Source organism: Neopsephotus bourkii, unplaced genomic scaffold, assembly GCF_033783945.1.
Source record: "Neopsephotus bourkii isolate Nb327-2 ecotype Australia unplaced genomic scaffold, CSIRO-AGI_Nbou_v1 NB_1637, whole genome shotgun sequence".
NCBI classification, from domain to species: Eukaryota; Metazoa; Chordata; class Aves; order Psittaciformes; family Psittacidae; genus Neopsephotus; species Neopsephotus bourkii.
The window spans coordinates 4,403,165-4,415,754 of record NW_026902112.1 but is presented as its reverse complement, the minus strand read 5'-3'; the positions used below and the strand labels follow the sequence as shown (position 1 = coordinate 4,415,754).

Genomic DNA, 12,590 nt, shown 5'->3' with positions numbered 1-12,590 from the left:
CCTCTGACAGGCAGAAAACATGCTAAGAGTCACTGCAGGAGCTGAACAATTTGGCTATAAAGATTAGAGTGATCTAACCATGACTAATTACAATTTATTTAAAAGAAAGGCACTTTGATTGTGTTCCTTTTTTGTGGCTTCTGAGACTTGGATGTCATGCTACTTGCCTAATGTCCTGACAATAATGATGCCCACCATGACTAGAGAGGAACTGAAGCCCTACATTTTTTGAATGCTTCTGTCCAACCCAGGGAGATGAATGCTCCCTCTTGCACTTTCTAGGAAAACAAGACTCCTCAGTCAGAATTCTGGACTCATACAGAGGGAACAGCTGCCTAAAATGAAAAGGCCTAAATCTTGTACTGAACTGAATGTTTGCCTTTGGAAAATCTTGGAAGTGAGCACTGACTGGGCCATGACCCAAATTTTGAGAACTTGTAATTTACACGGACGTATCAGCCTACACAACTGGCATTTTATGGAGCATTTACACCTGGCAAAGGTTTATCTTTTTGAAAAATGCCTAGTCTTCATCTGAAGGTCACAGGAGATGGAGAAATACTCTGGGAGTTTATTCTAGTGCCTGAATACTCTCACTGTTAATTTAGTATAGCTTGTTTCTCACTCGATTTTTTTTTTCTGACTTTGAATTACATCCATTTATTTTTGCTATGACCCATTTTTCCTAGAAATAAGAACCATCTTGTAGCCACTGATTTTCTCTTGGAATACATTGGTGTGCTTTGATAAAGACACTATTCAGGTTTCCTTTTAGATAAAAAAAAGAGAACAAGTTCACTGCAAACGTTATTAGAATGGTTTCACGCTTGCCTGTAAATCTTTGACAAGCCTTTTGGAAAACGAACCTTTCAAGACCTCCCTAGAAGGGTCTTCTACTACGGAAGATTACGCTTTTGAATCTAGATTTCTGATCTATAACATAACTGCTTTCGATTCAGCTTAACCAGAGTTAGAATCATAGAAACATAGAACCAGTCAAGTTGGAAAAGACCTTTAAGATCATCAAGTCCAACCATTAGCCCAGGAGTGCCAAGACCACCACTATACCATGTCACTGAGAGCCTCATCTGCATGGTTTTTGGACACTTTCAGGGACAGTGATTCTACCAGTTCCCTGGGAAACCTGTTCCAACACCTGACCGCCCTTTCAGTGAAGAATTTTTTCCTAATACCCAGTCTAAACCTCCCCTGGCACAACTTGAGGCCATTTCCTCTTGTCCTTTCATTCATTACTTGGGAGAAAACACCAGCCACCTCCTCGCTCAATCCGCCTTTCAGGTAGTTGTAGAGAGGGATAAGGTCCCCCGGAGCCTTCTAGACACTGTTACTCAAACTCTTGGATTTGCTAAGAACTATCAAAACAAAGAGGTCAGTTGCAGAAAGCTTGAGGCAGTTTCTGTAGATTTTAAGGGAAATCCTCATAAACCCTTTATTTGCTTCTAAATAAAAATAGCGTTTTATAAACCTGTGTAAAGGATTATTTGGTCTGCTCTATGACCTATAAATCATATTATTAAGAAGACAGTATTTCACAGCTTACTAAAGAATGTAATTTAGCTTATTGCTTGTTTCTTTTATTCAGCTTTCTTTTTTCTTGTGCGATGCAGAAGTGATGAGAGTCCTGGGGTTTACTTCACATCTTCAGTCAGTTATGAAGTATTACAACATGTGTTGATGTATGTAATGGATAACAACAACAAAAAAATCCATCCTATCTATACCATTACCACAGAATACTTTGACTGAAAGTTAGAATTCAAATTTTTAATATTTCTTATGAGACATGTAATAACTACGTACAGTTACTTCTCTCTTTTAAACAAACTATGATATTTGTAGAAGTTTTATGGTTATTAAAGAGAAAAATGACAGTTAAAAAACAAGAAAAATAAACTGGCATAAAATAGAACTGAAGAAGTTATTTCCTTATATATATCCCTATATATATTCCCTGGAAAGGGAAGGCCTAAACAGGAAGACCTAAACAGAAATGCCTAAAGAGAAATTTAATTAATATTAATATTTTCCTTAGGCAGAAATTTTGAGAAGGGAAATAAGATGACATTCAATGAAATATTTAAGCCTAAAAAAAAGCTCTTGCTTTAATGAAAGAATAGTTATATTTGACATTTGTTTTTCCTCTGCCTTCTCTGCAAAGCTCAATGTCAGCCAATATGATTTAAATTGTCATATTTCTAAATCTATCTACACTATGTGTAGATTCAGTTTCAGATATTAACAGGGAAGAGTAAAACCCTAAATAGAGGAGCAGACATATGTAAGCTTTGTTGTAACAGATGTTGCTGAGATGTCCCACACAGCTGACACCTAAAGGTAAAATCAACCAAGTTTAAACACATACATAAGGACAAACACACAGACAGCCTTAGGCTTGAGTTTGGACTCATCCTTAATTTGAAGCATTGATGTTGAAACAGGAGTCTTCCTCTGAAATATTAAAATCAGTGGGTTTTATATAAGAATAAAATGACTAGCCTGTAAGACAATTCATCTCTTTACAGTCTCATCAGCTCTCATACAATAAACCAGGATAATAGTTCTTACTACTCAGAGGACCTGTAGATACCAAATGGAAATTTTACCCTTTGATATAAGCCTTTTTTCTCTTTAGGTCATTACCCTGGTGTGAACAGGAGAGTTATTTATGTGATATGGATCACAGGTTCTTTTCCTTATTAAAAAAGATGATTTAATTTTTTTTCTAATGGAAGTGATCTTTTTTTCTGTAAGCATGGTTAAATTCTCTCTTAGGAGGTTGTATTACTTGTGACTAGCATTTCCAGGGATCCAAACCAGCCTAGCTAACAAACGCCACAAGAATGTATCACACTATAGCTCTGGTACAACACCTGCACCAGCTGGTATCAAAGGCGGAAAAGGGGAGGGCATTAAAGGCTCCTTTGTCTCCTCAATAAAGGCACTTCTGTTGCACTGCTTTACTGTTCCAGGCAACATTTAACCTCTGAGCCAGCAGTGATTGTTTCTTTTGTGAAATCACCTTCAAGCCCATAATCCACAGGACTCTGGAAACTCCCTAAAAATCACTGTCTGTTCAAACATATATGACAGTAAATAAAGTTATGGATTTCTTCATGCATATTTCTTTGGGGAACTGTATTAAAAAGCAGAATTAACTGGATTATGAAAGACCTCATAGCAGCCTTCCAAGTATCTGAAGGGGGCCTACAAGGGTGCTGGGAAGGGACTCTTCATTAGGGACTGTAGTGATAGGACAAGGGGTAATGGGTTAAAACTTAAACAGGGGAAGTTTAGATTGGATATAAGGAGGAAATTCTTTACTGTGAGGGTGGTGAGGCACCAGAATGAGTTGCCCAAGGGGGTTGTGAATGCCCCACCCCAGCAGTGTTCAAGGAACAGTGGAACTGGATGATCTGAAGGTCCTTTCTAACCCTAACTATTCTATGATTATATGGACATTGCATACATTTATGGTAATGAGAAGGAAAGAATGCTTTTTTTGCAATGCTTAATTCTAGGGTGTTTTACCTCCTTACCAGTGTCAAGAATTAATTGTCTAGTACTAGTGAACAATCAGCATTAGTTATGTTCTTATTAACGTTATAGTATTTCAGATGGTAAAGAACCCAGTAAATCGTCAAAAGAGCTGACTAGTCAAATAAAATCCCACATTTAGAAGTGATATTCTACAGGCATTTTCTGTAAAAGTCAGATGAAAACCATAGATTAAATAAAACTTCTGGTTTTAAATTTCTTGGTGATTTAGGAGCTGACAGTTACACAAATCCAAACTTAAAAAAATCCCACCCACTTTGTTGACTAAATTGGGATTTGAATGAAATTTAGACTTCACAAGTATATTCTTGAAAATGGACACCTCACCCTTTATGCATCTGCAGTCCTAGAAATACCTAAGGGGCAGAATGTCCATGCAGAATTGCTGCTGGTTTTAGAAGGAACAATCATAGAATCATAGAACAGTTAGGGCTGGAAAGGACCTTAAGATCATCTTCTTCCAACCCCCTGCCATGTGCCGGAACACCTCACACTAAACCATGTCATAGAATCATAGAATAGTCAGGGTTGGAAAGGACCTTATCATCTAGTTCCAAGCCCCCTGCATGGGGAGGGACACCTCATACTAAACCATATCACCCAAGGCTTCGTCCAACCTGGTCTTGAACACTGCCAGGAATGGAGCATTCACAACCTCCCTGGGCAATGTCACAGAAACACTAAACCATGTCACCCAATAATAATACAATAGTAGACCTTGAATCTTTCTATCAGGTATTTCTGTGCCTAAAACCACAGCATAATCTACTAATTAGCTGGCGAGGATGGTTTCTTATCAGACACAACAGCCACAGCTGTTTTTCTTCCACACTATGGCAAGGGACAGAAGTGTTGATAGAATATATTAGAAAACTTGCACAGGAATGTGCTTCTGTTCCTTCTGCCCATATTTTCTGTCAGCTTGGAGAAGTCCAAAACACACCACTATAGGCTATTCTAAAAACAATAAAGCATTCTTTACATAATTTGTTAAGCTATATAAAAAGAATTTAATATAGGACTATATTTAAGTATTCCCTGATCCAGGCAGAAAAGGAAAGATTGCCATATTTTACCTGTATGTGTAAAAAAAATGGAAACAGTCCTTGAAACCATGACCTAAACCGGATCCTCCTTTCTGGCTGCATCACTGGACTCGAGAACTTCCCTCCATCTGGCTCTGTCATGGTCCCTGCTCTGTTTTCCAAAACAGCAGAGCTGCAATAGGGAGAATTTGGATGGACCTCCCTTGCCAGCCCATCCCAAAACTGCCTGCTAATTAAGAGCATTGGCCTATACCCCACTCCTGCTGAGAAAGGCCTTTTACCTAGGTTTTTAATCTAGGTTAGCTATACCTTTGGCAAATGTTTCAGGAACTGAGCTATTGCACACAAAGGCCAAATCCTGCCTCCTCCCACTCTGGCCACCTTTTAAAGGGTATTTACATATATGGTCTCTTTGTTCTGCACAGTTCAGTCTCAGTAATTCCTCATCCACAGTGTTCTAAAATTTAGCTTGAAATTATAAAAATGGTGACTGTGAGCTTTTCTGTGGGCTGCTTGCAAGCTTATGGGATTCCCTTCAAAAGTAGGTGGAAGTAATTAGCTCCCCAGAGAGAGCTGAAAAAGTGGGTAACTTACAGAACACAGTCACTCTTCACTTTTTTTCTCTCACCAGAAATTTAGCCCAAGGAAGCAAGAAATATTAATGAAGTTTCTGACTGTGTCTTTCAATAACTTGGTGTTTCAGTAACTCATTTCTTCAGCTCCACCTTCTGCCAATTTGCTTTGCTTCCCTTCCAGTCGCTGAGTGTGTATTTTATAAGCTTAGGAATAAATCATTCACACATATGAGGTAATTATTTATGAAAAATCTGCATATTTTCTTCTGCTTTGTATTAAAGTGATTTGGAAAAAGATTTCTGATCAATTGCCACTGAATTAATCTAAAAGTATTATTATTGATAATTGAGTGTTTGAGTCTGCTCAATATCCCCTAGTAAAATTTCTACTGTTTTCAATTGATCTTAGCAGAATCAACCCTTTAATCTTTCACTTGTAGCAAACGAGAAGCTGCAAATAAGGGAGAAAGAAGCCCATGCTTGTGACATGTTGAGAAATTAATTGATAACTTCAGTAAATAGCATTAATGAGCAAGTATGGGGAGGGCTGAGAGGCTGATAGATACTGATGTGAATTCTGCGTAATATCTGTTGTCATTTACATGCCCAAGGACAACTTCTGGAATTTATTTATGGGAAAGAGAAGAGAAATAGAATAAAATAAAGAGAATATCATAATAGCTTCACAACAGTGTAAGGATTTAAAATTGCAGTGTAATATCTCCGCATTAAAGTTCCTGTATGGTTATTTTCTTACTTAAATAGCTTACTCATTTTACAGTTTCTTTATACATGTTTATGTTTTCCACTAATTTTCGTTTAATATCAACTTGCAACTCTTAGATACCGTTGTAGTGAGGTGGGCTTAGGTAATGAGCTTGTGCTTTAGAGTGAGGAAAACCTTGCATGCTATTATTATAATTCTATACCACTGAAAAATGGGTAAGCCCTTGCAAAGCAGTCTCCCATTTATAACTACTGCATGGCTACTCACATTAGGCATGAATCTAACCTTAATGTCTAATACAATAAGCCTGACAAAGCATCTAGTCTAAACTGCAAATGCGATTACAGTTATCAGAGGGGATCTCAGGAGACCATGCTGTCTCCCTCTGCCAAAGGCAGATACCATTAGCCCTCTCCTTCCTGGCAGTTGCTGAATTATCTTTCTCTAGCTGAAACATTTCCAGTGATAACAAATCCAGAGTTTACTTTTGGAATAGGTGTGATGGGAATAATAAAGGAAGAATAAAAAGGGTAAGGGCAATATATTCAGACTGTAACACAGTTCAGGTTCAACAGTCATAACGATTTGACTAACAGGAAAAACAAGGAAGACAAGGAGTCATTTAAGTGTTCCTTGTGGCTTCCTGTGCCAACAGAGACACCCTGCCTGGCCCTTGATCCACTCCAGAGGGGGCATAAGTCTTATGTTATGTCTGGTAGTCCTGTGTGGGTTTCTCACATACCCAGGGGTCTTACTGATGCACCAAAAGATGGCATGTAGACAACTGAAAGGAAGCCCAGTCAACTGTGTTAGCTGTGAGCTGAAACAGTCCCTAGGCTTCACTGACTGCATTGCCTGCTCTCCTTTGACTGTAATTGCAGCCTTGACTGCTGGCTGACATATGGACACCTATATATAGTCATGACCATTTGAATGTCTCGCTCTGTAGATGACTACCTGATCTTTGGCAAATGAGTGTAGAGGTGACATAGCATGACAAGAAAAAGCACACGCTCATGTGCAGCTGAATGGATTTCCTGTGTCACACTCATGCTCTCACATTTGCATACATCAAAACCTCATTAGCAGGTCTTGTTATGCATTATGCATTATGTGTTATGCATTATGATTCTTCTTTCTTATTTGTATAAAAACCACATCTTTTCAAAGTGGCCTGCCTTGTTCTGATTTTCAGCACACGACATGCAGCCAGGTGACAGCAGTGTCATCTATCTTTAATGGAATCAATGCTTTAGCCAATATAAAGGAATCATTAGGAGCCAAACAACTGAGTTATTTTTTCTGTTGCAGACTATGTTCTCTAACTGTGCTGAATTAGATGCTCAGTTAACAGGGGATTCCCACATTGTCAGATAGACAGGTACTACAAGTGCAAGACTGCATGATGAATGTTCCATGTAAAAATGTAATTATTATACAAAACTGTAATTCCTGCTTTCCTGGAAATTGACTGGTTGTCCGTTTTCTTTTTTCTTTATTATACTATGAGTTTATCAGCTGTAGTGTATTTGTAGTGGGTCTGAATGGAGTTAAAGTCCCGCCTATCGCTTTACCTCTGTCAAAATGATATGACATTATGAATGCTCCTTTTAGTTTGTTGATGTAAAAGCAAATGTCAGTTAGAATATATATCAGTCAAATGGTACTATTACAAAAGCCAAAGAACTTTAGAATCTGTGTTTTATAATATCCTCATCTCTTTGCATTTTTGCCTAACCAGGGAACACAGAGAGAAGATTAAGGAAGCCCACTAACAGATTGACATTAATTTATGCCATTGAGTCCTTGCTACTTGTTGATTAACATTTCACAGTTTCACTCAAAAGGTGGAAAATGTGGAAAAAGCAAATCTTTAATTCTTTCAATCAAGGAGGAAATTTGTAAAGAAAATAATGTTTTGATGGATTTTAGGATACACGATTTCAGTTGCAACCATATGAAAAATACCCAGTGCTCACTTGTGTGGGTCTGCAGAGTGGTTGAAGGAAAGGGGACAAGGAAAGATGAGAGTTACATGTGAATGTTGATGTTTTAGAAGCATGACTGCAGAATTGAATTTCCTTGTGAATCTTGGGCAGCTTGGCATTGCAACGTGAGAGCTAACAATGGTGTTAGCTGGAGACCTAGCCAAAGCTTCAAAAGCAGTTGGATGTTACTGGTGGTTTAAAGAGATTTCAGGGTGAATCAAGCTTACTTTGTCCCTGTGCCCAAAGCAAATTTTACCCTCACTGGCATGCTTAAGACTTCACCTGACTTCTACAAAAGGTCTGCGTACAAGCATGCAGGTCACCTGTGCCACTCTGGGATCTGGAAAGACTTGTCTGAGGTTGACTACAAAACTTCATTCATCCTAGGCAAAATCTTGAATAATAACCCGGAGTCCCATTAATTTGCCAAGTATTCAGTTCCTGAGGTACAGCCAGTGCTCCTGTATCCTCTTTAAAGATGTCTCTTCCCCAGTGGTTTTTGTGTATTCCCACTAAATTAGTGAAGGCTCCACCACATGTTGCCATAGAGAAAGACAACAGAAATACTGAAATAAAAACCATAGGCTAAATTTTGCTAACATCTGATGAACCAGTTTTACTAATCATTATCCTACTCCCCAGCAATGACTGGTCTTCATTTTAATGTTCCGTCATTGGAGCCTTTACTGATTGGATGTTAATACTATACTTACTATTTCCATGATTCTCCATCACAAAAACACTTCCCTGACTCAATTAGTAATGCTGTCTGTCCCTAGACACTTACAGCTCTGTCCTCAAATTTTTATGGTCTCTGTTCCTGTTCATTGTTTGTTTCCTGTGAGTGCCAAGCCAGAAGAATACATTGAACAAGTTTATAGCTAGTCCTGGTCTTACTTGTTTTATTTGTCTAGGAACTGCAAAACTTTTGCAACTGAGGTATTTCTTCTTGCTAGAAAAGGATCTTCTAAAATAATAATCCAATCACACAGTTATATGTTGTTTCAGTATATAATAAGGATGTTGTTAGTATGTATTTAAGAAATGAAATTCAGTGTTTGTGTCAAGGCTAAATGATGCCTTTAGCTGGATTCCAAATAACACTATTTTTCTACAAGCCTAATGCAAGCCAGCTTCACTGACATCCTTGACATTCAGGTACTCAATCTGCTCCTATAACTGTTGGGAATACCTGAGCTTGACAATGGAAACTTTAGGTAGGAAGGGATTATCTGTAAAAGGAAAGAGGTTTTTCATTTATTCCCAACGTTAAAATGGAGCAAAAAGGATACTCTGTAGGAATATAGTCCAAAATGGGTTATTCATTATCTCAGCAGGTGTTTCTGAATCCTTGGCCTAGCTTCCAGCTTAACACTGATGAAACCTTTCCTGCCATTAGCAAGGACAACTCTGCTTAGCATAATGCAAAGAAAAAGTATACTTTTTTTACTGCAAACGTAAAAGTACTTTATTTTTAAAGTGAAATAAACCAGAATTGTGCTCACCACAGGCAGGAGACATCAAGCAACAAGTTTTTATTTTATTTTATTTTTTTAGTATTTTAAAAAGTGAACACCTGAAAATCTCTTCTTTCTCTTTGATACATTTACATGTAGGAGCATCATTGTCTCAGGATAAAGATCCTGGGGGACTGCTACTACTGTGTATCAGGGCTCCCAGAACCTCGCCAGGACCATGCACACTGCTGTGTTGAAATGGGGCTCAGCATGATCAAAACTATCAGGTAATGTTTTTTCTTTGCTTCTTATTGCTTCTCCGAGTGTCCTGAACTTCTTATCTGAGAATGCTATTACTACACAAATAATTCCTATGGTGGTGCAGAGACCTCAGAATTATACCTGTGAAAATGGCAAGGACTTTTTCGATCCATGTAATGCATGGGAACAGGTACCAAATGGAATTTATTTACATGTGCTGCTTCAGAGCAGGTAACACAAGAGCTGTGTGTGTATTGTGAGTGATGGGTTTCACACGTCTTAATAGTTCTCACTTCGCACTGTTGTTATTTTTTAAGAGGAGCTTAAGGAGGAGGAGACTGAATTGCTCCCTATATTCTCTTTAATAAAATAAAGCAGAAACATAAGCACATAAATGCTAAATAGACAGCTCTGGCAATACTTTATCTTGGAAACTAGCTCATAGAGAAACTCATAAGAACTGAGATTTGACAGATGAGCAAATTTTACTTCTTGAATTAGGTTGGTGTTTAAATTTAATAACAATTAATAATATAACATTTAAATAACATTTAATAGCAATTAATAAAATAACAATTGCTATAGTTACATTAAAGTTATATACACAAATTCAAAGACTCCTTGTAAATCAGAGGTTGTTTAAAGGAAATTTCAGAAAGTACCACTATTTATGAGCTATATTTTAGCTCAAATACTTAGCATACCTTATGAGTTGGACTTGAAAATAAAAAACAAATCAAAAGAAAACAAAGCAAAACAGGATTTGTGCTACAATATCCCACCTATAATTGGAATTTAGGCACCTAAACCATGGAAAGCAATCCAGGTACTTTTTTAAATCCCTGATTCTTGTACTGATTTAAGTTCTTTATGCAATTCATGTAGAAGGAAGTATTAAATTAGGCAGACAGATTTTCTCCTGCAAATCCTCCAAGATTCCTGCTCATCCACTGACAACAGGCAGTTGGTAACATTGCATGGGCCTGTACCAACACTCCTGGTGAGGCTGTACCCAAAAATCTACAATCTCAGGGTACCATTACTGAGTGTTCATTCTAATCTTGTTGATGACTGCATGGTCAGCAGGAATTGAACAAGAATGTCAAGTATCTTCACTACACAAAATGTAAAATAAGTCTGCATAGACAGATTAACTCACAAAGGACTTCTGACTGTTTTCATACAGCTCATATTCACACAACTGAAGTGTCAATTTGTTGTTAATTGAGACTGTACAACTAGATCTTATACACCACGAATCTAGATCTTAGTCTTGCTGCTCCACTTCTTTGCAGATGTAGGGAACTGATCAGAGATCAGAACTCAACAAAACAGGGAACTGATCAGAACTCAGCAAAACAATGAAAGATTGTTATTTTCTCTGTAATGATTTTTGGCACCACTATGTCTTGTTAAAAATTTTATACAAGAAAAGCTATTATTGTTATTACACTTTTTATTACTTATTAAGAGTGTTATTACACTTTTTATTTACTTTTTCTTCTTAGACTTTGCTTCATTAACCACTGAGTACAATTGAAATGCAACTTCTGGACATGGAAGTTCCATGAAATCTGATATTTACTGTAAACCAAGAAAGCTTTTCTCTAACATGTTAATGCATGAGCAAGAATGCTAACTCTGTCTGTCTCGCAAAACCCAACCTCCTATAAACTTTCTTTAGCTGCAGTTGGACATACAAGTTAAAATAAAGACAAGCCTTTCACGAGGGGTTCATTTATTCAGCTGGTTCTCATACTTTCACATGCAGTGTAACTCTTTCTGCACTAAATTTTATTGTATTAATGCCTGTCTGTACTGACAGCTGATAGAAAGGGGATACTAGTGGAATGTTTAGTCATCAGATGATAATGTTTCATTTTAACAGTTATCACCCAGGCTAAATGGATGTCAGAGATAACGCTGCCTCTTCGAATGACCTTGTTTGTAAAATCTCTGTGACTGGGAAAAGAGGAGGTGAGGGAGATTGCATGAGGTCCAGCTCCTCAAGGCAACATGGTATAATGATGGAGATCCCACAACAATCCACAGAACAGTGGAAATTAAAACAAACCTTTATACTGGTACATTTCTTTGGTCAATCAAGGAGTTCTGAGTGGTTTCATCTCTTGGATTATTTCCCGTTAAAATGCTAGCTGAAAAGGTAATTATTTTGACAGACAAAATAGTCCTAGCATACAATGTAAGATAAACTCCATAAATTAGATAGCAGCTTGTCTTCATTAAAACTCTCTAATTAACTATTAATATTAACATCAAGTCATGAGTGAGAGGAATAAACAAGGAAACTAAACAAAAAACCTAATCCAAAACAAAACAGAAAAAAATAAAATAAATAAATAAATTTTAAAAGCCAAGCAACCAAAAAAAAAACCCCAAACACTACAATTATTTCAAGTAATCTCACTGACTGACCTTCCAGGTTTCCTGCCTTTAACATAAACCCCTTCTTTTAACTTCATCTGCTGGATATTATAAAAAAATAAAGTGATCTATTCTTGTTAAAGAAGTTACTTAGGCAGTGAAACAGTCAGGAATTGCTTTCATATTCCATGATTCATCAGTCATTATTTAATTATATAATGATAAAATTGAGCCAGTTCTGGATTCCTTGCACAGATTATTTCTTCTACAATGTACAAGGTTCAGCCCATGATTCAATGATCCCTGATTCACAGAAGGAAGAGTAATGTTTCACAAAACCAAAATGATTGCTTGCCTTCATTTAAGCAACCTGGTCTCATAGAAGGTGTCCCTGCCCATGGCAGGGGGGTGGAACTAGGTCATCATTAAGGTCGCTTTCAACACAAACCATTCTATGATTCTATGATTCATTTATCCATGGAGGTGGAAAGGAGTGTTGCAAGGTGTTCACAAGTTCAGCCAGTGCTTTTCAGACAGGCAACAACACAGTGAATAGGTTTTACACTGGAACTTGA

The 12,590-nt window shown here is 37.4% G+C and overlaps 1 protein-coding gene across 2 annotated transcripts in view; it reads left to right on the top strand.

Moving 5' to 3' along the window:
* Positions 1 to 12,590, top strand: part of ADCY8 (adenylate cyclase 8) — a 122,476-nt gene that overhangs the window by 55,857 nt on the left and 54,029 nt on the right. For both annotated transcript variants that reach the window (XM_061374091.1, XM_061374090.1), the window contains exon 5: positions 9,529 to 9,656. In XM_061374091.1, the coding sequence (XP_061230075.1) occupies positions 9,529 to 9,656 (128 nt within the window). The remainder of the gene's footprint in view (positions 1 to 9,528; positions 9,657 to 12,590) is intronic.